The sequence below is a fragment of the Homalodisca vitripennis genome, chromosome 7 (assembly GCF_021130785.1).
Source record: "Homalodisca vitripennis isolate AUS2020 chromosome 7, UT_GWSS_2.1, whole genome shotgun sequence".
In the NCBI taxonomy this organism is placed as follows: Eukaryota; Metazoa; Arthropoda; class Insecta; order Hemiptera; family Cicadellidae; genus Homalodisca; species Homalodisca vitripennis.
In genome coordinates this window covers 145,051,794-145,078,453 of record NC_060213.1, presented here as the reverse complement: position 1 = coordinate 145,078,453, position 26,660 = coordinate 145,051,794, and the positions used below count along the sequence as shown (strand labels likewise).

The following is a 26,660-nucleotide window of genomic DNA, read 5'->3' as shown; positions in this document are numbered from 1 at the left end:
GCATATGACCAAATTGTACTATAATAAAATATTACGGTTTGACAAGTTATCTTTTAAATAGTGTTCTCTTTACCTTAAAATCAGTAAAATTTTAAAGAAAGTTTAAATATAAAGTACAAATTTTAATTTAATGTACTCAGTGTAAAAAAAAACTCTTACTATATTAATAATTAATGTATGGCTAACATTTTTGTTCAAAGATACCAAAAAAAGAAACATGATGTTTTGAGGTCTGTAATCCATATTCTTCTTTAATAGCAATATAAGCTCATTTTTTTATTGTAACAATTAATAAAAGTTTAAAAAGGCTGAAAACCTATTAATATTATTATTTATTATAAAATTTTCCACCCTATAAACAATAACATCTTTAAATAGCTGTATATTTTTGTTACTTTATTCATTTGTTCAAGTATCTTCTACGGCTAAATTAATAGGGTTTATAATCCAATTAATATGTACTCACAACTACTGAGTTTAACAACAATATGAAACATTATAAAATATAACTTTATAAGGTCTAAAACTATTAAGATTATAAAAAGAGAGGTAAAACAGCTGATACAGAAGCACAATATGTGTCTATAAAGCTCCACATAAATTATTCTCTTTTAAAAATTTCCAAATTGGCTAAGTGTGTTATTCACAAACAAATTTGTTTTTATTTTATTTTTGAAGAGATATAAACGCAGGTACTGGAACATGTTAAAGGTACATAAGTTGAATATTTTACGTATTGGAAAAAATAATAATTTTCATACCTTGTTCTAAGTTATCTTCCAACAAACCTGTGAAATTGGGAGGATTACACCCCGTATGAACTTCATCCAACAAATAATATAAATATAAACATTAAATTATTGCTGAGTGAATCATTGTCCGAGTGCAGACCTGAGAATTTTGTAACTGGATATTTAACATCCCGTTCGAACAAGTCCAAAATATAAAGCTCAGAACAGTGCTAAACTGTTATCTCTTGGCATATTGTGTGTCAACAAAGCCAGGGGGCAGCACAAGCTCTGTGTAGTGGTTGGTCTGTCGGAAGCCCAGTGGAGGTGCAGAGCCCCGGACTATGGTCACCTGTTGTACCGGGGGATATGGGGGAGAAAGAGGGCCAGTGAAATCCTCCACCATCAGGTCCCCGGGGCTGCAACAAAATTATTAGAAATGCCATACATTGTAGTGCCAGTATCTGTGTGTGTATTGTAGAGGAGGTGGTCTAACTCTAAGGAGGTACATAGATCTGGTACATAGATGGATTAAGGATGGATGGAAGGGTGGGTCCAGGAGTCAAATGTCTTACAGTAGAACCCCTTATATCCGGCCACCACGGGACCGAGCCCTTGGCCGGATAACGATTCAGCCGGATAAACCAACCTACAGTTCACAGCACTTGACGAAACAAAACAATTGTACTGTACTGTACTAACCGCACTGGAAATAATCAACGAACTGTTTACAGGTTAAACCTATTAGCTCAACTGAGGACAACACAGGAAAATGTAAACAAATAGATACACCAAAATAACGCAAGAGTCGTGGGAGACTAGTGCGTGCAACTGCGCGTCTGCAAGCCGTGGTAAATAAATTTCGATATTGGCTTCCGGGAAGTGGCCGGATAAACCGAGGTGCGGTAAAACCGAGGCCGGATATGAGGGGTTCTACTGTAGTTCCTTTCAGGATGTTTTTCAAGCAGAGATGCTTAGACTGACCCATCTGTGTCCATCTGTGCACACCTTTGTGTCCAAGCTGGTCTAGATACCAAGTGTCTGGGTTCCTCCCAGAACGTCTTTCAAGTAGAGGTGCTAAGACTAACCCATCTGTGCACACCTTTGTGTCCAAGTCGGTCTAGATACCAAGTGTCTGGGTTCTTCCCAGAACATCTTTCAAGCAGAGGTGCTAAGACTAACCCATCTGTGCATAGCTTTGTGTCCAAAATGTTTCAAACACTGGAAACACCAGTGGGACAAATTTATTAGTTGTAATGGAGAGTACTTGGGATAAGTTTTTTGTAAAAGACCTACAAATAATTCGGATACCCTCTCATACAGTGTAACCTCGATAAATCGAACCCCTTTATGTTGGATCTTCGGGTAACTCGGATCAGTTCAGGAAAATTTAAAATGAGCTATTTGCCTTTCGCCCAGACTACAGATTGTGTGATGGATGTTTGTTTATCAGTATATTGTTTGTAGAACTCACTGATTACATGTACTTGTTGCGATAAAGATGCCGATAACAGGGAGCTGCATCTCATTTGGGCGAGTTATTGGTATATTTCTAGCAATAAAAAAGACAACACTGGCCGAGCTTCTCATGTTGAAAAGGATGCGTGACCGCATGGCCACGGAAACAGCGTTCTAAGTTGGCGCAAGACAAACTATCTATATCCTGTCAGAAAAATTAAACTGTAAATACTGTATTATGCTATTGTGTGTTGCAGAGAGTACTTTTTTAATACTGAAGTCACAGCTGGTACTGAGATGTATTGCCAAGGTACTTTATTGTTACAGTCTTGTTGGAACCCTTCAGACGATCGTGAACTCCATTTTACCGACATGTACCTGCACTAAGTGGAAGGTGAACTAGAGCTTAATTCAAAACTTTTATTGAGTCTACCTATCCCACCATAACTTGTGTAAACTGAAAGTGTAATAACATATTCTGAACTCAAACTACAGAATTAAATACTGAGATAAATTTGTGTAGTTTCTCTAGCAGAAACAACGCAAAACTGCACATACAACACGTAATGTCATATACTTGGCAATGATGGCAGTGGCCCTGGTGGTGGACTTCTTGTTGTATGCAAGGTGAGGCTGGATGATGCCTCCTGGATCCAGCTCAAGTCCGGAGTGAGACAGAGAGGCGGAGGCAGCACTGCTGGAGGTGTTACGGATCCGGATCAAATGGTGCCGTTTGCGTTTGCATGATCCAGCCACATACGAAACAAACGATGTGATGACTAGGAAAGCCACCAGTGCGACGATGAACCTGTGTACCACAAGAAAATTCATTTGAGAATCAATAAAGTCTATATAACTTATTTATATATCTCATTTTCTAAATGCAGTCTTATTAAGCATGTCATGGATTTTTTAAAACAGAATTTGTAGTATTAGAATCACATTTTATAAGTATATTAATTTTAAACAAAAAGACTTATGACCCCACCTTGATCCTAACAGTGTTGTTAATCAATCCATGCCACTTCTCTGTGAATAATCTCTTCTTCTCTGTATTATCAGGACAAATAATATGTATATTTCTACAATCGGCTTTTATGTAATTGCTCAATTAAAAGTGAATTGTTTGAGGAACCCTTGTGAGTTATCTGATAAGAACAGCTGATTTACAGATTTATAGAAACCAAAATCTGTTTATATTTATAAGCCCCTCATTTAAATGAAACTCTTCTCATATTCCTGGTTTCTGAGAACTGTTTGATGCGTTCACATGTTTAGGCTCAGTGATATCAAAGATAATATCAAGATTTTATCTTTGTTTATGCAGTTGCATTTATCTTTAGATTATATTTTTATTCACTACTATAGCACATGTTTATTTAGACTTCTAGAATAATAAACTGACTTTGGTTTCTATAAATCTGTAAGTCAGCTGTTTTCAACTAACTCAGTTTTTTCAAATATTTCACTCTAAATTGGTTTTGTGAACATATAATATACAGAAGGATTTAACCACATTAAAAAAGGTATTCTGATGTTATCATTGGCCTTATGGACTCTGTAAATGCATTGGACAGTTTTCAGAAACCAGGAAAGTAAGAGGATTAAACCAAGTTTCATTAAAATGAGGGACTTATATAAATGATTGTCATAGAGTAAGGCTTATTTTTAGCCTCAAGCAGTCGTAAAAAATTCCTTTAGTTTTATTTAAGACATGGAGTAAATGTTAGAAAAACATTTAAGCATATTTAAGTTAGTCTTTATATTTTCAATCCACACAATGGATTTCATTATAAGTGTTAATTACAAAGGTTATAATGCATAATAGGTGTCAATAAAGTTGACCTAGAGGGTTGAAATTTAGTGTTAAACTCTAATTTATCTCTAATTCCTCTTCATCAGTATTGAAAATGGTAAACATCAGTTCATTGGGAGTCTCAATTTCTGTCTGTCAAAAACTGAGTCTGATTACATCAGTCTTGTGGGTAACCATGCTAGAGTGTATTGTAAAGATTGATCATTTAACACTCTGCAGCAAATTATCAACATGTCTTGAAGTTATATTGATGGATTGGTCTACTTTATACATAGCTAGAAGTTAAATGGTAAAGGGCTTTGTTAGTATGTTACATTAACTAAGAGCTGACAGACGGATCTAATGCATGTGGTTCAAATTTCCATTAACTCACTTTCTTGTCTGTATCCTGAGAACAATATCGATTTTAAACTAACTTTACAAAGACTTAGTATTTGGAAATTTGGGACTCAGCTCAGAGTAGGAAACGGTGGTATAATATGCTATTTACTACTTTACACAATAAACATTCGCATGTACTCATTCCAGTGCTTACTTATTCCTAGTGTTGTTTTTGAAACAGAGGAAATACTTCTGTCACCCGAAAATCAGTAAATGTTTATTAATAATTCAATTTTTGTAGATTTTTATGGTTTTTGCAGATGCAAGTGAACCCAGCTTGTGCAGAAGATGTACAGTGAAATATGAGAATAAATTTATTAATAGTAAAATCTATGTTTGTAGCCTTCAACTTTTTATTAATACATACAAAATTAGTGACTACAAAGTTTAACTGGATGAACATTCAGCGGAGTCCCTCCAGCTTCTCAGATTGCTCTATCTTTGTGGTATACAGTAACTTTCACATGAGTTAACTTTTAGTGTTGAAGTTTGGTGTGTAACTACATCTAAAGTGAAATTGGAAATGGTAAATACCAATCAATTGGCAGTCGCTTTTCGTGCTGATAGGACGAACAAGAAGTCTAGCACACTACGCTGAAGTCTGAACTTTGTAGTCAAGTGGAGAAAATCGCAATGCGACCTAAAAAGTCTAAATTGGGCTCAACAGGTGAGGATGAGGAGTGTTTAATAGTAAAGTCTTGATTTGAAGTGTGTTGTTAAGTTTTTATAGATACAATTTACTTTGACTGAATCTAGAGAAAACTGAATCACTTTACTAATTATTAATAAGATTTCCACAGCTGAATCAAGTTTTGTTAACATTTAAGATGAATAAGGAATGCCTTACCAGAAGTACCAGTTTTCCCAGAGTTCCCGTTGGTGTCTGGCCACGATACAACAGCTCCCATAACAGCATAACCCATTAAACTTTTGACATCTGTAATGTAACATTTACACAATTACTCCAATTATTTTACATAACTGATAGATGGGTATTATTTTTCACTGAGTAGGCAGATTTAGACATTCCATTTTTCGAAATACTCGTTTGATTATATTGACTAATAGACAATAACAAATAAAAAAACCAAGATGAATGAAATGTCTATTCCGTAGACTTGTAGATAATGGTCCAAAACTGTGAGTTTTGTTAATTCTGCCTTCAAATGGTCAAAAAAGTAAAAGAAGTTGTTAAAACTCCTACAGAAATTGGTCTAAGACATTGCACAATACTGAAAACTGCAATAAAAACAATTTTTTATAACATTAGAAGTGAGTGTCAATTATTGAGGATTATGTGTATTGTGAGTAAGTAACAATCCGTATTTTGAAAAAAAGTAATGAAATAGTTTTTTTTTTTATAACATGAAACACTAAGAATTGTTCTATGAAGTATAGTAGTGATGTTTTGGTATGATATTATGTAAACTCTCAAAAAATTATTGCGTTTTTAAAAAGTTTAGGAATGATGATTGCTCCAGCATAAATAAATTAATAAATAAATTGAAAGATAATGACTTTATGCATCCGAATTGTGTAAGCATGGTTTTTCATAGGGGTTTTGGTTTCATTATTTCTCCAAGGTAATTTTAAATTATGTCTATAAACACACCAAATGTATTTTTCTCTTTGTTAGAACCTTTTTACTGACCTAGGAACATTTGAATAAGAATAATTTATTTTTTACTCAGGATTGTTGTAATAATACAGAAATTGTATTATTTATTTACATACTCAGGATTATTGGTCAAATTCCGTATGAGAAGTCTGCACTCCAGATAGTTCTTGGCCATCCTCAAGTGCCATAGTCTTCCTGTAACAGCATAAAATCAAATGGTAATTTAATTTATTGGATGTTGAGATAACATCATCAAACTTTAGGTTGAATTCATCACTTCATTGGACTGGTCCTTCTTTCATGTAAGACCGAAATGATTTCATTTATAAAGGAATGTACATAGCATTTATGACTAACAGCCATTGTCTTTCTCCTCTCAATTTGGAAAATAATTAAAATAATCATTTGCTGTGGTGTATCGATATTTACTGTCAAAAATATTAGTTAAAAAGGAAGCCTTAGACATGTTTTATTCAAATTATAGAGATTGATAAAAATATGAACAATAATAACAACATTCCTTTGTCAAAAAGTTATTGTTATTAGTCAATTCGCAGTTCAGGGCTATATAGTATAGAAAATAACAAATATTGATATTTACTGACAAAAATATTAGTTAAAAAGGTTCATTAAATACAACTACTCCAGCCTTCAATTTCCTATCTGCAGAGATGCAATGAGCAAAGGCTACCTGCTTATCATATTTATAGTTTTGAATTAAATCTTTCATATTTGCATCAATAACAGTAATTTGAGTTGACCTTAGATCAGTATTATTGTGTTTTTGGCAGTCACACCATAAGCAATATAGTAGTCTTTGTATTCATTAAAATATCCAAATGTGTAGATCAGGATAATGCTCATCTAAAACCTTTTTATTTTCTCTCTTGGTCAATGTTTGGGAATTTGTTAAAAGTTGCTATTTTGATAGTCTATATTAGAGTAATGAAAAAATAATTTCTTGTTTTCCAGTAAATTCAGTTAATTTTTACAGTTTTACTGTCCACGTAAACGACAATATCTTCATCGTGGATTGAACAACCTTGTTTGTATTTTGATATGTTATGTCATTTTTATTTGATCATTTATTATTATTCAATCATTTACTGATATCACAAAATCTAAATTAAAACTATGCTAGTTTAATTAGGAATTAAAAACAACAAAAAAACAGAGGGGAAGCCAAAAACAGAAATTTGTGGACTAATCTCAGCTTTATATTACAAAAAAGGCTTTTCAGTCATTAAAAACTAATTTTTTTTTAAACTGATGTTTATCTCATCTACAAAAAATAATAATATAAATCAGGAAGGATAATACGGTGTATATATTATGTATCAAACATATATACTATATATCAAACATATACACTATGTATAATTTACAAAAATAAAATTGGGTTAATTGCAAGAATTATAGCATCAAATGGTCATAATTTTGCCAGAATAAACAAATTATTCATTCTTTCAAAATTTACTGTTTAAAAATGTCAATATTATTTTTATATAAAAGCTACATTTAGTGTGTATGAATGTGGAGTTTGCATTTCACTTACAATTAATATTTTGTTAAATTTAATTAGTGTAAAGATTAAACCAAAAGTAAAGACTTACATATCTGGTTTGATTCATGTTACTTCAGGAAATGAATAGCATGGAACCAATAAAGGCACTAATCAATAGTCGTCAGTTGTTTGAAGTTGCTTGGCAACAGAACTTGAGTATTCAACCAATTGTCCACTCTTACTAACTAAATTATTCGTTTAGACAGTTCCTCTCTACTCCTGTCTGTCAAATCCTCAAAAAGTACAAAATATTCACTCAATAAAAACTGTTAATATTTTTGAAAAAAGACTGCAGAAAAGTCAATAAAATTATTCAATTCGTAAAGAACAACTACCTAATAGGTTTCGAAAACAGATGAAAGTTTTGCACTCATATGGTAATTAGTACACTACTTGATAGTGCAAAAACCTTTCACATTTTCAGGAGCCGTACACATTGTAAACAGGGGTGTACCCAAGAACTAATTTCGGTGGTTAAGAATGAACAAGCCTTATAATATAAAAGTAATATACATTTTTACACAATATTAAGAATATGTATTGTACATAATTGTGTGTTAAACTATTATTATAGTTTAGAATGGTTTGAGTTGTACTTGAAAAACACTACTCATAAGAAAAACAGGATGTTGGGTGTATTGACTGCCCATCCTCCCTTAGGCTCACTCCTCGTTATAAGACTGTCCTCTCATGGTCTAAAGTCAACTGAATGCATGTAAAATTTACATTGTTTAAACAATTTCTTACTAATTATAACAATTTTAAAACCCCTTATAACATTATAGCAATTAGGTACTGTAATAGGAGATTCCAAAGCTGAAATATAATATATTTTGAGATATATTTTACATTAACATACCAAATGCAAAAAATTTACTACTTAATGTTATTCTTTAGCTTCAAAGTGTGATAAATTATCAGAGATTGGTAACACTGTATACTTAGAATATAGTAATTAACACCAATACAAGGAATTGTCCTGTAATTAACTGTAGCACAAGTCATGTGCAAACTTTAAGACATCTAGGGTAGTATCATAGACTGTCAACCGCAGTCAATGAGTTAAACTATGATACATCGCTACCTATATTGTACGTTATTAACATCTTCTCTGCGACACGAGTCATGTGCTGACATTAGAAAAGCCAGGATAGTGTCAACAATTGTCAACCCCAGTCAATGTGCTAAACTATGATACATCGCTAGCTATATTGTACGTTATTAACATCTTCTCTGCGACACGAGTCATGTGCTGACATTAGAACAACTAGGGTAGCGTCATCAACTATCAACCGCAGTCAATGTGTTAAACTATGATACATCGCTACCTATATTGTACGTTATTAACATCTTCTCTGCGACACGATTCATGTGCTGACATTAGAACAGCTAGGATAGTGTCAACAACTGTCAACCCCAGTCAATGTGCTAAACTATGATACATCGCTAGCTATATTGTACGTTATTAACATCTTCTCTGCGACATGAGTCATGTGCCAACTTTAAGACAGCTAAGATATTGTCAACTACTCTCCTCCGCAGTTAATGTGTTAAACTATGATATATCGCTAGCTATATTGTACGTTATTAACATCTTCTCTGCAACACGAGTCATGTGGCAACTTTAAGACAGCTAGGATATTGTCAACGACTCTCCACCGCAGTCAATGTGTTAAACTATGATATACATCGCTAGCTATATTGTACGTTATTAACATCTTCTCTGCGACGATTATTCTTAACTCATCTGTTCAGACTTATTCTTAATACTAAGTAGTGCTAAATAAACTTAATGTTGAAATCTTACCTCAACCTTTTTTAAGCTCAAAGTAAATACTCAAAATGGCCCCCATTTACTTCTTGGCAAAAATAAAGTCTTGATTAAAAATACAAAACAACGACTTGTCAAAATTAATACAAAAATACAATTCAAATTACTTGAAACAATTGTTGAAAAATAGTGTTTTTTAGTGTAACTTTTCAATAAAAAACTGAACAAGAAAACAGGTAGAAACTTTGACAAGCCGTTGTTTCGTACTGGATTGAGATAGAGACCTCTAGTCTGTGGCATTGTTCTTCTTTTATAAAGACCTTCAAAGTCTTTAGATGGGGGTTTGCATTTAAAAATTTTGACTTGACCCCCCAACCCTCCATTTTGGGTTCAATAGACAATAGACAATAGACAATAGACAATAGACAATAGGACAATATTCTTTTTAATGACATATTCGTAGAGAACAGTACATTGTGTCAATACAAAGTGTTTTAAAAACAGGTTCAGGTGTTAAAAAAATTCTTTTTCTGTGTAGTAAGGATTTTCTTGCAGCCATATGGTTAGTTGATTCTTGAGCCTCTTGATTGGTTCTTTCTTGAGATGTTCTGGCAGATGGTTGAAATAGGCTGCACCTTTATATGATGGCTTCTTCCCATATAGACTGAGGTGGTGAGGTGGCAGTGTGAAGTTCGCAGCATGTCTAGTGTTGTGGCGGTGTATGTCTCTGTGTCTGGTCTGTGCTGTGGTGACTGCATGTAGGACAACTTCTCGAATATGGAGTGACACAACTGTGAGGATCTTGAGCTCCTTAAAGGCATCTCGACAGCTTTCTTGTGGGGCAATGTCTGCAAGACACCTTATTGCTTTTTTTGTTGTATTAGAGCCTTTCCATGTTGGCATTACTTGTTCCCCCCAGGTTGCTATGCCATACCTGAGGTGGGATTTAAACAATAAAGAAAAATATGCTGTTTTTGCTGTTTCCAGGCTACTTATTTGTTTTAACCTCCTTATGACATAGGTGCTGGAGGCGAGCTTCTTGCAGAGGTGATCTATGTGGGCTGTCCAGGCCAGGTTGGAGTCTATAGTTACCCCAAGGTGTTTGGTGTTATTTTTGGATTCTATGCCGGTAATGCTATGTTGGTGTTGTTCTTATTTTTTGTGGTAAAATTTAGCTGGACTGTTTTTCTTTTCGTTCAGGACCAGTTCGTTTGTGGTGCAATATAGTCTAGTAGTGTTGAGGGTGGTGTGTATGTTTCTGGTAAGTGTTTCTGCTGATCTATTGGCCAGTGTGAGCACTGTGTCGTCGGCGTACATTACTGTATGGCAGTTGTCCTCCAAACAGCCAGGAAGGTCGTTAGTGAAGAGGAGGTACAGCACAGGGCCCAGGACTGAACCTTGTGGGACTCCTCGTTGCGCAGTGGTGGGTTCAGATTTGATTTTTTGTTTGATGCCATTTTCTGTGTATTGTATCCTCCACAAGCTGTTTCCTGTCATATAAGTAGCTGTAGAACCACTTAGCCTCTGTCCCAGTCACTCCAAGGGTGTTTAACTTTTGTGAGTAGTCTGTTATGACTGAGACAATCAAAGGCTTTACTGAAATCTAAGAAAAAACTTGTTACAGTGTTTCCCTCTTCTAGTTCGTCGATTACATGTTCTACAAGTTGTATCAGGGCAGTAGCGGTTGACCTCCCCTTTAGGAAACCGTGTTGTGTTGGCCTGTGAGGAGGTTATTCTCTTCTAGGTGGAGGAGTAGCCTGTCGAGGACTACCTTTTCTATTATTTTAGAGAAAGTCGGGATAAGTGAGATGGGTCTGTAGCTACTAGTGTTGGTAGTTTTCGCCATTTTTGTATTTTGGATAGACTTTAGCGGTTTTTAGTAGATCTGGGAAGATTCCTTGTGTTGGAGGGATTTGTTTGTGATATCTGCCAGAGGGATGGTTAATTCTTCTACACAGATTTTCGTCAGTGTTTGCTGATATTTCATCTATACCCGAGGAAGTTTTTGGCTTCAGGGAGTTAATGGCATTTTTTTTATGTCATTGTGGGTTACTGGTCGAAATTGCAATTCATAATTTACTTCTGGCAATGGGTTCTTCGTTTTGTGGGGTGTTAAGCCTGTTATGGTGGGTTTGGAGTGTTCTTTCCGCTACTGTGGCAAAAAAGTTATTGAAGCAGTTTGCAATGTCTCTGTTGGGTCTTGGGTTGTTCCATTGTCGAGTTGTAGTTTCCATTCTCTGGTTGTGTTAGGTTTTTGCGTTTCGCTCATTATTTATAATTTGCCACAGAGCTTTAGGCTTGTTGTCAGCCTGTTCTATGTGAGCAGCTGTTTGCTCTCGTTTGAGGAGCTTGAGTCTTAGGTCATACTCTTTTTTCCTTGCTGCTGTTTCGATCTTGTCCTCAGCTCTCCCTGTACATTGTTCTCTTTCCAGTGCTTGGATGTATGCTTTTTTCAGCCTTGTGCACTCGTCATTCCAATGAGTTCTCTTGTTAAGTGGTCTTCTTCTTGTTGTTGTTAGTGGGGCAGGTATTATTCAATGTTACTTGTAGGATTTCATGAAAACTATTGTAGGCCTGGTTGGCGTCGGCTGTTAAGAGTACGTTATCCCAGTTTTGGCATGTAGGCTTGATTTGAATCGATCTGTAGACTTTTGTTGAATATTCTCTTCTTCTCATTTTCCAGTGGGAGATGGTTTCTCTCTGTTTGAACTGCAATTTTTTGCGCCGTGGTGATCAGAGAGTCCCGATGGTATTACTGCTGTTTGGATTAGTTGTGTGTCTATGTTTGTACAGATCCAGTCAATAGATTTTGCAGATTCAGCAGTGATTCGTGTAGGTGGTAAACTCTCTCTGATTATGTCAAAGGAGGAGAGGAGTTCTTCGAGCTTGCTGTTGTCACTGTTTGCCAAGGTTGTCAACATTTACATCTCCCATTAGGATTGTTTTAGTTTTCGTTTGCAGTGCTCTTTCAAGTTGGTCAAGTAGAATGTCAATTGCGTTGTTCAGGTTTGCACTTGGTGGTCTGTAGACTCCAAGTACTTTGACTACTTCCTTCTTTAGTGTTATTTGAAATAACGCTGTTTCACAAATCAATTCAGACTCGGGTCCGCTTGTATTCAAGAGTATTATTTGATTTTCTAGTCCTTTTTTGGCATACCCTAGTACTCCCCCTTTTTTGTGGGCTTTTCCTTGTGAAGCTCCGACCAGGGAGTACCCCTCAAGCACGATGTTTTGTAGATTTTCCTCAGGGATGCCATGTTCTGTTATTATTATGAGGTCTGGGCGTTGTTTCATTCAGGAAATGGGCCAGCCTATCTAATTTGTTTGAGAGCCAATTTATGTTTTGATGTATGAGGGTGATTTTGTGGTGGTTACGAGACGTCTGAGTGTTTTGTTGAGGGGGTCTCGTACTTTTAGTTTGTTCTTGGCTTTTTTGAGGCATGAATTCAGGAAGATTTGTGTTGAGGATTTGCGTTTGTGTTTTTCTACAGGAAACTGGCTTGTGGCTAAAAAATGGGCTTGTGGTGTATTTTCCAAGGGGTGCTCTACACTATGCCTTGCTAAGGTTTCTTGGTCAGTTTGGGACTGTAGGTGTGGGTTGTTTCTTTCCTTGGACGTACGTTGTACGTAAGGGATATCTATAAAGAAGTCTATCAGTTGAGCTGAGTTAAAAGTGTTTGCCTTAATAATCCATTTGCTTAGTGTGTCCTTTCTAGTTGGTGTGATGTATATGAAGGAATTGGTATGTCTTGTTATTGCTACTAGGCAGTGAGGAAGTGAGTCATATATGTCTTCTGGTTTGCTGGAAGTGCGTATTAGTGCTATGTCTTTGGCCTGTCTTCCTTGGAATTCATGGATTGTTGCTGTTTTGTAGCCGAGTGCAGTCAATTCACGTTTTTCTGATTGTTTAAAGACAAGGCACGTGTATTTGTCTTTTTCTAGGATTTGATGGAGGTTTTTGAGGTTATACGCTGTTATGAGACTCAGTTCCATTTCAGCCTGACTTGTTGTCTTCATTCCCTGGCTGTAGTAGTTTGAGAGAAGGGCTGTGGTTGTTCTAGTGCATCTGAAGGATATGTTGAGCACTTTTGAGATAGTCGCTATGTCTGTAATTTTGTAGAACTTGGACTTCATGGTTTGTTCTGTTTATGTATGGGATTTGATTAGTGTCCCCAATGAGCATCACTTCAGGCACTTTAGCGAGGTTGGCTGCGAACAGGATCTCTCCAGCATGTAACATGAGTGCTTCATCGATGATAAGTCTTTCATATCTATTTCCTTGCTGTAGATGAAGTGTGGAGTTAATCAGAAAATGAATGAACTGTTCGGAAGGAGTCATTGGCATATTTGCTCTGGTCTGGATGTAAGTCATTGTAGCGTTTGCGGAAATCCAGGGCTGCATCTCTGGTTGGGAACAAAAACGAGATCGCCAGGTCTGCAGTTGTGAAGTATAAAAGTTGTTTTTCCAATCCTGGTTACTCCTTGAACAAGGTTAAGTCTGATATCAGGGGTTGTGGGGATATCTGTGTTCTTAACACTGTTGTAGAGTCTAAGGTCATTTAGGATGTATGTGTCGTCAGATGTTAGTATGTTGCTATTGGTGAGAGCACTGTCTGGGCTGGCTGTGTATTTGTTTTGCTCATTTCTCAAGAGCTTTACGAGTCGCGCCCCATCAAATCCAAATTGGTAGGATTTTCTTGAATCTGTTTCAGTTAGGAAGTTCCCCGTTTGTAGGTTAATAATGGCGTAGTTATTCTTTGTTTTTTCACAGAAATTTTGCAGGGTAACAGATTCTTTGTATAGATGGCTTACATCATATTCTTTGTATACTGCACTCAGGTCTTCAAGTATTTCCCTTTCTTTTGATCTCCACAGTTCTTTCTGTTCTTCCATGGCAGCATGCATGTAGTCGACTCGATTTGATGTTGCTGGATTAGGAGTTTTGTATGTGTTTTGGTTGTGGAAGAGATCCTTGAGCTGTTCTCCAAGTGCTGTATACTGGCTCGTCTGTCTTTGGAGAGAGTCTTGCGATTTTTCTTTGACTCTTGTCAGCTGTGTCGTCCAGGATATCGTCTATGACTTTTTTGAGCTTCTTGTCTTGTGTGTATAGGCGCAGACGGTGTAGGTATGCGTTACTTGAGTATTGGAGAATGACCTGAAGAAGTTCTCTAATACTGGATTGGCTTAGTTGTATCACTTCCAAGATTTCTTCCAGTTGTATTGAGAAGAGTACGGAGGAACTTTATACAGTCATTTGCTAGTTCTAAAAAGCGAAACAGTTTCTTCTTCCAGTTCTTTTGTTTTGTCGAGAAGCATATTACAACGTGTACTTTTCCCTGCTCGTCTAGTGTTGTGATAAAGTTATTGAAAGATGTGTCTTTATTTTTAAGCCTGTGGGTAATTTTTAGTGAGTTCTGTTTGTGAGAGGGATGAGGGTCTAAAGAAATCTGCATGATCTGTATCGAGGAAATATATTCCACAGGTTTGTGGCAGGTCTGAGTCAGATATGTATTGAGTAGTCAATATGGGGGTTTCCTCTGGGGGGAAAGCAAATGCTTTTACTGCTTTAAGTTTAGCATTATCCTCTTGGTTTAAGTAGGAGATGCGGCCAGTGTTGGTGTTGATTGATGAGTTTGAGATGTATTTTCCGGTCAGCGATCTTGTTTCGGATGATTCCGTTTCATCATCATCACTAAGTGAGTCATTGAGCATTTTGTCTGTAATTTTTGGTCTGCTTTCAGTCAATTTGGTCAAGAGATTTGGTTCCCCTTTTGCTATTGTGTCCATTTGTGCAGTCGATGTCAGCTCATTTGAAGTCTTTGTCAAGGTTTTATAATAGTCAGTTTTTTAGTCAGGGTTTGTCTGTCTCCCTCGGTTATGTTTGCTTGGCTGTTAGTTGTCAGTTGGTCTGACTCACTTATCTTCAGTTTTTTTGTCAGGGTTTGTCTGTCTCCCTCCGTTGTATTTGTGTTGTAGTTCTCTGTCAGTGGTTTTGGGGTTCTCTGTAGAAGTTTTGTAAGCGGGCGATGCATTTGTTGATGTTTGGCTATCTCTATCTATGGTGTCTTGGCTGTTCTCTACCAGTTAATCGGTGTGGCACCACTTAAGATTTTGTCACTGAGAGATTTTGTCAAATGAGATGGTTTGATACTTTCGGCTGTCTTGTGGCCCCGTGTTTCCAGGTTCAGGTCGTGTGTTAGGGTATTTTGTGTTTGCATTATTTGCATTGTTCTTAGCCTTAGCAACCTGTAGGGAGATGCTAAACACATTTTTACCCCTACAAGTGTTTCTTCGTTTCTTAGAGCTTTGCTCTGTGTATTTTTCTTTGTCTGGAAGCTTTTTTAAGGAATTTGCTGATGATGTTAGTAGCATCTTGATTGTTTGCTCCATTTCATCTTGCCTTTTTCTTCAGCTGAGTAAGCTCTATCAAGAAAGAAGAGGAGTTTGGGGTTGTGGAGGCATCATGTGTTTGTGATCCTGCTTCACTATAGAATTTTAAAGATACATTCTGACTGTTGGCTTGTAACTGATTTGACAAGGTGGTGTTTATTTTTTCAGGATTTTTACTATGAAAGATTTTAAGTCATGGATGTGGGAGGCCTCTGCTACCCTTTTTAATTTTAAAATGATTTTTTTCCTGTTCATTTATTTTATTAAACGTAATTATTAAGTATTTCGGTTTGTTTTAGGTCATATTCCTCAAAAATAGTTTGCTGTTCAATTTTATCCTTTTTACATTTTTCGAGTTGCTGTTCTAGGTCTTCTAGATTGTTAAGGAGAGTTTCAATTTTCTGAACATGTTTGGATTCCAATTCTGTGAGTTCCTCGATTTTTGCCTCCAGCCTAGTGTTTTAATTTCAAGTACAGATATCTGGCTATTACAATTTTGGACGTTGTTCTTTAGTTCTATATTCTCCTGCAACAAAATAGTTCCAGCTTCAGCGGCCAATGTTAAAGACGTTTCCAAGTCTTGATCTTCTTAGTATCCCGTGGGTCCATAACTTTTGTCTTTACTTCTTCTAATTTTGAATCGATTTGGAAGGAGTTTGAGTTTTCTAAATTTTTATTATGGTCAGAACGTTTACCAAAAGTAGTGGGAAAAATGCTTGGATTTTTAGTTGGGCTTAGATCACTGTTTATTTAGTCTAGCTTTGGAGATTGGCTTCCCTTGCATTTGAGGCACTGCCATCTGAAATTTCATGAGCAGTCCATTTTTTTCAGGGTTTTCTCCAAAATATTTTGGCATCCAGCATGGTACCATCTTTTACATGAGCCTGTGCATTGTACTCCTGAAAACCTTACTCCTATGTCACAATCGCCACATGGATATTTTGAAGGCATGCTGAGTTCTAATAACTAGGGGAGTAAGGATTGTCAACCAAAATAGATATTTTAGTCAATGAAATTTCATTCAGTGGAAAATAACAGTGATCATGCCAAAATTGGACAACGGGAGTTTGTCTGATTCCTATTGTCAAAGTGTTAAAATGGGAAAATACAGTTTTTTTAGCTGGGTTTGTCTGATTCAGGTTCAGGTCTGGTTCAGGGGCATTATATAACTACCCCCCAAAGGATATTGGTTTGTTTAGTTCCGTTCAAAAGTTAGAAGGGGAGTGGGACTTTTGGGACACCCGGTATATATATATATATATTCGCAAATAATAATTTTGAAATATGCAAATTATTTAAATTTAAGTTCACCCTCTGCCAAAAGAGACTGAATAGACTTTGAACGTACTTTGCCAACTGTAATATATAATGCCAATATATTAAAAAAGAACTTGTTTTCCTTTTCCATACATGCTTTGTATAGCACATGGAACTGTATTTGTTTGTAAACTTTTTGGTTAATAAAGATTTTTGTGAACTGAACTGAAGGATCTTAGGCTAAAGCCAGGTTTTGTTGTATGCCAAACAAAATTATCTTTTTTAATATCCCCAAGGCAGGGTGTCAACTATTGACCCTTCTCCTTATCATCTTCATCACTATCTTACAGCTGATCGAAGATCATGGGTTTATCATAGTCGAAACGTTACGCCTTTCTATACGGACCTGTTTACCAGAGTTTTGATCTTGACGTCTCGTATGATCTGGTTGTAGACGACTTGGGTGCCATTGATGTCCCCCGCTAATAGGCTTTACATAATGTCCATATTGATTTGAAAGAAATTGTGGTTGTCCAAAGTGAAATCTTTTATTTTGCACTTTTTCTGTCCCTTGACCGTTTTGTATCCATAACTCTTGGGACCAGTGCTGACCCAGTCGTAGACATAATCGTTACAATAACCCAACTTGTCACTCCATTCCCCCTGCATAGAGCCTGTTTGTAACGGTGTTTTGCTCGTAAATTATAGAGTCCGTGTCGTAATAGACAACACTTTCGCCCAGTCTGTCTATCATCTCATAAAGACATCATGTAAGCAGTCACAAACAGATTGGTCTGGTGGTGATCAAAGTGAATTTCTTGCGGTTGGACGATGTGTTCGTCTATGAACAATACGTTTATCCCGTCCAAACCGATCGTCCTATATAGTTTTGTAGAAATCAAGCTCTTTGGTTTTAAATGACGTCTGACTGAAATTCTGACGTTGTTGAACTTACCCTACGGACTTGTTGAACTTACCGTTCAGACAAATCTTAGCCACCGCTCGTCTGCCGAGATTCACTTGGATTCGGGTTTGGTCTAGATCAATGCCTCCACAGCATTGTCAAACCTTGTTCACGTAAGTCGTTCAATGTTGCAACGTCCTTTTGCCAGGATGTCGTCTCAAATTTTATTTTCATGAAGTCTTTGACGCGAACAGGTTTTCCAACGTGTGGGGGAAATGCTACATCTCGTATACGTAATCGATCTTGTAGCCCTTTTTCCAGTGCTTTGTCCATTTTGACGGTGGTCCAAGTGCCGGTCAGTAATCGGTGTACTTTCTCGTGTTCACAACATGTGCACCAGTACTCGGTGCATGCACTACATAGAGGGAACAACAATTTTGTTTTCACCCTATACGGCAGCATGGGGTGGTAAAGTCCAAGATTTACACTTTACAAAGCCAAACCACGATCTGGATTTGTTGCTGGTAGGTTGTATGACCACTGGATGATCTATTGGGTAGCGGTCGAAGACATTACCGTCGGATAAAGATTCTCCTCGTCGATATAACGTATCTACAAAACGGAACAGCTGGAGACACAGCTCGCAGGCATTGGTTCGGTTCCCGAAGAATACGTCTCTCGGATTAAATCTTGGGTATATGACTGTAGCGGTGACAGATCGTTTATCAAGTTCCCTGTGCTACGGCATCCACTGACACTCCCATACCTCGACCTCCTTGTAGCCGGCCTTACGCAAAAGTTTTGTTCGATCTTCGGTCATGTTGTACAAATCACTCATACAGTGCCGTAAACGCCGGTTGATTCTGTTAGGCTCGTAACACCACAGGCATCCGTGCCAGAAACAACCGTGGAACTGGTACACTGTCTTCGTAGTGGCAGTGTAACCATCCACTCCGGCACAACACTTCTTTGCCTCCACTTTTCAGTGCATGCACGATGTTGGCGGCATTTGGTAAAGTCTGCAGCCAACATTGTCCGGTTGTGATGGACTGCTTGCTGTAAGTCTCGCCGAGTGAATCAAGAGTCTTTTGGACGATAATAGTATTTAGCGGTAAGTATTTTGACCGGTACATATCCATACAGACGCTGGCAATGGTAATGTACTGCAGTGGATCGATGTTTGCTATTTCTAGAAACTATTTCCAAAATTCAAAACTACTGCGACGTATTATGTTAATATCGGACCTGCAGTATTCTTCCAACTCACGACGGAAATCGAAAACGTAATTCTAAAATCTTTTATTATCGTGCCACTTCGGAAACGCTTCTTGGACTGCCCATTTCATGTTATCAACTGTTTAAAACTTCTGGCAAGGTGCGAGACCCATATATGATTGATTCTCACAGGTTGTGTTGAAAAATTGAACGAAGTATTCTTTTTCAGTTTCATTAGATCGAACATCTTGAAGAAGTCGGCAAGCGAAATTGAGGAGACGAAATTCATACTGTAAATTATTTTCAATCATAGATGATGCACCTCCAACAACATAACTTTTGTACCAGCATAGATGGTGTATTGCTTGATAGTGTTTTCCACGCTGTAGCGTAGAATGAAATGCCTGTCGTATCCTTTGGCATGGAGCTATGCACGTCTAGTTGAGGTGTCGGTTCGTCAAAAACCAGAAACAGAAAGCGTTGTTGCAGAATATGTTTCTTCCAAATTCTCTACGTGTAAGAATTTCGGCTCATGGACTTCTGGATCACTTCGTAATCGAAAAATAAATAGTTTCACTTTACGAACATCTGGGTGATTTAACACCATCTCCACCACACAGACAATCGTATCTACCACAACGACCGCTTTTTTGTTCTCTTCTTATCATGTAACGTTTGTGACTGTGTAAGTCGACAATTTGTTCGCAGTTACGATAATGTTACAGCAAACAACCGTGCGTAGTGTCGTGAGTTTTTACCAAAACAAGTGACGCATTTTTATATGGTTGAACACACACCTCCTGGCAATTACAGTTTACAGCCAGGCAATCGATTGTCTTGTAACAATATCTATTTCACTTGTCACAGTGGACAGTCGGATTTTGTTCGGTGGCGTGTTTAGGGCCTAAACACGTGTTGTATACTTTCGAAGTTTTACATAAATGACGTCTTTTCGTCCTTTCTTGTTCCTGTGGGGAGTGTTACATCTGTTATAATAGTAACCGGAGCCGAAAAAAGCATTCACATTAGAAATCACATCAAAGTGGTTCCCTTGTTTGTAGAGATGAAGTACATTGTCTTTGTCATTGTAATCTTTACCTGAACGCCGAGTAGTCGTTCTACTCTTCCAAAGTCGTCTAATGTAAAACTATTCGCATCACAGTTGTGTCCTTCCTATTATTACACACAGTTCGCGGGCCAAGGTGGTCTGTAAGCGTTTGCCCTTTCGAATATACTTCAAGTCGTTTGGTGATAGACTTCTGCCGAGAATGGTGTCCTTGTGCATGTCAGTGCAACCACAACAGCCCACGGACCACACAGGTAATCGCCTTCATCATTATTTATTTGAACGATACACCGCTTTATCCTGCGGTCCAGAGCCAAGTTGGTAATCCTTTTAGACGGCGGGCCCTGTTCACGATGTAGTTTAATTACTTTCACATTCCTTTGAATGCTAGTTATGTTTACATCTTCATTTGAAGGCAATATTCTTTCGGTAAAAGCTCTGCCGGTAGCGAGGCGGTTGGCGACAGATGTTGTGATGGAATTTGGGATGACTGGCGACAACGATGATTTTGTCACCGCGATCCTAGTAGGCTCTCTCCTTGACCATAGCTATTATCCGGGCAATTTCCAGTTCCACTTGTACCGCAATGATGATCACTTTTAGTGTGAAATAAAGTTCAGTGGCACTGTATTTGGCCACTCATGATTGTTCACTTCATGTGACGTTCAAAATCGACAGTGACACACGTTTCATGCACAATGTGCATGGAATTTTCAGGGACGATTGCTGTTGATGTTGTATCAATTGGTCCTGATGGAACGGTAGTAGATGACCGGGTAGTCATAGAGTGAGTGGTCGGGCGACGTGGTGATAAAGCAGGTTAAACAGTGACAATGGCGACGGTTGGTCGTGGTGATGTAGACGTATGGTGGTGGTTAAAGACGATGAGACGATGGTGGTGGTGGGTATAGGGATATCGGTGTTGATTCAACGATAGATTCAGAAATCGATTGAGGAAGTAAACACTTTGTAGTGGTGGTGGTGGAACGCTTTGCTTTAGACAACAAAGAATATAAAGTTTGTGATTGCAACTTTGTTTCAACAATCTTTAACTGTTTGGGTGAACTCGAACAACATGCCCAGTTCAAGTTTTCAACGTGTTTCGCAGTCTTTAGTGTCTGGCCTAGTGTGTTCTATTATGTTTGGTTTACATACATCACACTTGACTGTTTTTCGACTACCTGATCAAACTACGGACTGTTGTTTTAAAGGAGGTTGCTGTAATACGATTTCTTCTTTATTATGCTGATCATCAGTAACTGCTTGTCGTTTTATGGCGATCGTTAACAGTGGCGGCGGCTGAGCACAGTCAGTCCATGAAGGTCCGGTGTTGGGCGAGAAATACTCTTCTTGGCGGCGGTGAACGTGTTTGTTCGGTGGTACCTGAACGCCACCGTTCACCCTTCTGCCAACATGTCTGACTTGCACGTTCGTTTTCTTATACTCCTAGCCGGAATTTCAGCATCACCATTGTTGGCGTCGGAAGACGTTGCTGCTGTTGGTTCACCGGCGGTATCGCAAAGCACATCTCTCGCAGCCGTTTGCCAAAATTTCTTTTCGGTGAGACATCTTTCAGAAAGAAGTAGGACAGTGTTTTACCTGACATCGTGATATTTTAGAATATATAGCCCCTTTCATTCAACAACATTAAAGAGGCACATGGTGGTGGAGAGTAAAGGGGGAATTAACAACTTCCTATTACTAAAGAAAAATATCAATAAAATACTTTTGGAGATCGTATATTTGTCAACGTTTGCTATTGATATACTCATTGAGAATAACCACTGGCCACCAATCAAATAGATTAATACACTACATTTTTGATTAATTTGTACCCATAAAATTAATGACCAGTAAAAATTGCTTTGTGTAAACATTTATATTATTATATACTATGAAATTAGATGTAGGTCTACATATACTTTTCCTGTAACAGGTGAGTAAACTTCATTTCCAATATATTTAAAAGGACATTAGTCCTAGAGTCATTATACTTTGATTTTTTCTCATAAAATGTAGTTGGTATAAAACAAGAAGATCCAGGGCTATATGCATACCCAGTGAAGTGCTGAAGGTGGCTGTGAACGTGTGCTTGAGAGAACGTTTTAGCGAATTCTGGAAAGACAGCGTCTAGTCTTGATCAGCAAAAGTAAGGAGGATCCAAGCTCCCATCAGCGTACAGGACATATCTGTATGCTCAATGTTACAGGGAAGCTATTGGGTTTAAGCTATAAGGTTACTAAATACTGTGCAGAAAAGTTCACCAAATTCACGTAGTAGAAGAGGAGAAATGCCATAAGGTTCACAACCTTTGCATCAAACTTGTCCAGTTTTTCTTTGACATAATCGAATTTCGTGAAATTGCATGAGATGCATATATTAAACTGTCTCTCAGGATATATATGAGTGCTATCATCTGGCAGAGTCGAAATATACTTATAAAATGACGTGCTAGTAAATTAGCCATTATAAAAATGATCTGAAGTTTCAATACTGGTATAAACGATTTTATTTGGTAATCCTGCACTTCATTTGAGACTTTTGACATAAATCCAGAAGATCTTGTAGTTACAAGGAATCATTGAGTTTATAAGTATCAGATGTATTAATTGTAGCAATCCTGTGATTTCACTTCACAGGAAGCACGAGTTTGAGAGAGAGCCATAATCGCTGAATAGCCCAGTTGCTATGCAAGTCTTGTGTTACACTTTTCTTTATCAACAACAAGTACTTTTAGGTCTTTATCAAAGCGAGAAAAGGAGATATTGGTACCAACTTTCTTCAGAGTAGAATTTATTTTAATGGCATATCCAAAGAGCTGGATATAGAGGTTAAACTTACTTCGCCACTCCGGCCATGCATTTGAGTTCGTTATCCAGTGTATTCTATTTTTCAGCTGATCAATATTGTGGAAGTAGTTAAGAGGTAAGTTTGTTACCTTTGAAACTTTTATGTATGTCCGGTCTTCAAAAATAGGATTTGGTAATTTGAACAGTGAGAGTACTTCGTTATCGATGCAAAGTACTTCTTTATATTCTTGGATATTATTGAAACTTTGTAAAATCAAAGGTGACTTTTTGTTTAGGTAGAAGGATCTTAATTTACCAACATGTTTAATTCGAACACATTTTCATAAGTTGAGTGATTAGTCTGTTGCAATTTTGATATCTGTGTAGTTTTTCATTTTACAATAACAGCAACAATAGTATTATAGTCAATTGAAGAAGCTGTCACGTTGGATTCCTTCTCTCGAGTGCTACTTATGGGTGATCTGAACCAACCTGAAATTGAATGGAGCACTTTCCCTCGGACTAATCTCCGTTCCGGTCCAGCGAGAGCCTTGAGCGATCTTACTTCTACTCTTGATTTAACTCAAGTAAATCTCATTGAAAACACTCGTGGTGTAATTCTGGACGTCATCCTTTCCTCGGATATACACACTGTTGACTCCAGGGATGATGAGCCACTGGTACCTGAGGATGTACATAACCCTGCTCTTAGGATTGCTCTTCCTTCCGTTCCCACAGCTGGCAACAAGACTTCCTACGTCCATAACTTCAAGAAATGTCACCTTATAAATGTCTATCAAGAACTGCAGCATGATATCCCGCGTGTTTGTTACAAAAACTCTTTTTCACCTGATGACGTAAACATGCAATTCTCTACTCTTGTTGAAACGTTAAAAACCTCTGTCTTAAAACATACACCTTTGATTAAAGTCGGATCATCATTCCCACCGTGGTTCAGTCCGGAGTTGAAGAGACTGGTAACTGAAAAGAAACGACTTCACTTACAATATAAGAGAACTTTGAATGACTGCACATACTATTCTTACTCTCGCACCAGGTCAAATTGTAAACGGCTTTCTCAAGAATGCTTCGACAATTACATAAACCATGTCCAAAATATCCTTCCTTCTAATCCCAACAGGTTCTGGAGCTTCGTTGATGGGTTAAAGAAGAACCATGGAACTCCGTCAGCTCTGGTTTATAATGGCACTTCATCGACCTGTGTGAATGAACAATGCGAAATGTTCGCTGATTTCTTCTCCTCGGTGTTCACGTCTTAACAACAACCTCCTACTAGTTTAGACAGTGTCGACTCTTGCAATGTTATCTCTCATTGTATTTTTAGTGAAGATGAAGTCAGAAAGGAGCTTCTCAATCTCAACGTAAATAAAGGCTCCGGGCCTGACATGATACCTCCTGGTGTCCTGAAGTATTGCCACCTCCTTTTATCTGGTCCGCTCCAGGAGCTCTTCAACAAATCAGTATCCAGTGGTGTTTTTCCTGACGTTCTTAAAAAAAGCTATGTTGTACCCATACACAAATCCGGGACAACATCTGAAGTTACCAATTATAGACCTATTGCTGTCCAGTCAGTGATCTCCAAAGTCTTTGAGAGATTGGTGCTTTCTAGAGTGTCTCCCCTACTGCAAAGGTAAGGTAATAAGGTATATCTTCCCATTAACATGGGTTTTCTCCTGGAAAATCGGCAGCAACGAACTTAGTAGTCTTCCAGTCCGACATTATCTCATCCTTCTCAAGACGGAAACAGGTTGATGCAATTTTTCTGGACTTCTCCAAGGCTTTTGACAGAGTCAGTCACTTGCATCTGCATATGGCGTCCATGGCCCTCTTTTAGAGTGGTTTTCATCATACCTTCAAAATCGCAAGCTAATGGTGAAATTCTCTTCTTGTTTCTCCAGAGAGTTCGTGGCGATTTCAGGAGTCCCACAGGGTTCGCACTTGGGTCCCGTATTATTTAATCTATTCATCAATAATATATCTGACGTAGTTCCTGCCAATCACCTATTGTTTGCTGACGATATTAAACTTTACTCTGAAATCACATCTGAATGCGACTTTGAAATCCTTCAGCGAAGTATAAAGGCTGTTGAGAAATGGTGCTCTGATAATGGCATGTCCTTAAACTCAACGAAATGCTCCGTTATCACCTTTCACAGGATAACATCTCCTCGTTTCCATGATTATCAATTGGTCGGATGTAGTCTCAAAAGAACAAGCGAGATTAGAGATCTAGGTGTGATGTGTGCTGCCTCTCTGAGCTCTGAAGATCACGTGAATCACATTTGTAGCAAAGAAAATAGGAACCTCGGCATGATAATCAGGTACTCACGTTTTGTCACGGCTCCTTTGGCGTTAAAGACTCTATATTGTTGCCTTGTTAGGTCTCATTTGGAATATTGCACAGTTGTGTGGTCTCCTAATCAACAATATCTCCAAGACAGACTCCAATCGATTCAGTCTCGTTTCATCCGCTTAGTTGGTTATCGCCTGGGTCATCGTTATGCTGATGTCCCTGTGAACTCTTTAGCAGCTGAACTTGGCCTTCAACCACTTGCTTTGAGGAGAAGAATTTTTGATTTGGTGTTTTTATATAAGTTGGTTAATGGAGATCTCAACTGCCCTCGGTTACTGGAGCGGGTAAGGTTCCACGTTCCTGCCAGTACAAGATCGAGAGACCTGTTTGCAAGACTGCATTACTCTACAAGCTACGAAAGGAACAGCACGACGGTCCGGATCCAGACGCTTGGGAATACCTTACCACTGGAACTAGACATTTTTAACACTGGTGCTGTATCGTTTAAGAGACAGATTAACCAACTGCTCTCCATGGAAGATTAAGAGAGGAAGGCTCCATGTAAAATATGCATTGTTTTTTATGTTCGTATAGTAGTTTTTTTTATTACTATTAATTTATTATTATTATTTTTAGATTTCTTTATTGCTTGTAATCACTTTAACGCTTCTTACTGTTAATACTTATTTTATTTCTATCTTTTTTAATACAGTATATTAACTATTTTGTCCTTAATCGCGGTTTAAAATTTATTGATTCATATCTATTTCTGCTTGCTTGCAATGCTCATTAGTACCAAATTGTTCATTTGTTATTTATTTATGTTTCATTGTTCATAAATTATTTATCATTGTTATTTATTATAATGGTTAAAAGTTGTGTTTTTTTTTCTCTTTCGTTTGTTGATATTCTAGGTTTTGTTTTTTTCTTCATAGTTGATCATTGTTAGCTCTTTCATATTTTATTGCCTTGTTGTCTGTTAGTCATCATGTTATTTTTCATAGTTTATTATTGTTACCTCTTATTGTTTGCTAATTCATTTGGTCTTTTGCATCTTACATGTATTAATTCATCTTAGGTTGTTTTGTATCTATTATCATACTACAGTACTTTGTTAATATTACTGTATTGTGTTGCAGCTTATCTATATTAGCCTTTGTAACTTTGTACTATATTTTGTTAAAATGGGTTGTCCGTAAATAAATAAATACATAAATAAATAAATAAATATAGTAGTAGTCACCAGCGGGTAATAGGTTAATCTTACATGTATGAAAAAGGTTTTCTATGGCTTCATGATTAAAACTCAGACTGCTTTTTAGCAAAGTGGAATAAAAAAAATTGCTGTTTAATGGCTGTCACATAGGGGTATCTTATCAATTAACTTTG

The 26,660-nt window shown here is 37.4% G+C and overlaps 1 protein-coding gene across 2 annotated transcripts in view; it reads right to left on the bottom strand.

The window, feature by feature from the left end:
- Positions 1-344: 344 nt before the first annotated feature.
- Positions 345-26,660, bottom strand: part of LOC124366457 — a 34,900-nt gene continuing 8,584 nt past the window's right edge. Inside the window, exons 1-5 of one of the 2 annotated variants that reach the window (XM_046823028.1) lie at positions 7,615-7,730; positions 6,118-6,196; positions 5,231-5,320; positions 2,764-2,994; positions 345-1,147 (exon numbers count right to left, since the gene is read on the bottom strand). In XM_046823028.1, the coding sequence (XP_046678984.1) occupies positions 970-1,147; positions 2,764-2,994; positions 5,231-5,320; positions 6,118-6,176 (558 nt within the window). In that variant the 5' untranslated portion in view covers positions 6,177-6,196; positions 7,615-7,730 and the 3' untranslated portion in view covers positions 345-969. Of the gene's footprint in view, positions 1,148-2,763; positions 2,995-5,230; positions 5,321-6,117; positions 6,197-7,614; positions 7,731-26,660 lie in introns of those variants that run through there. The other variant, XM_046823029.1, reaches the window with a different exon arrangement.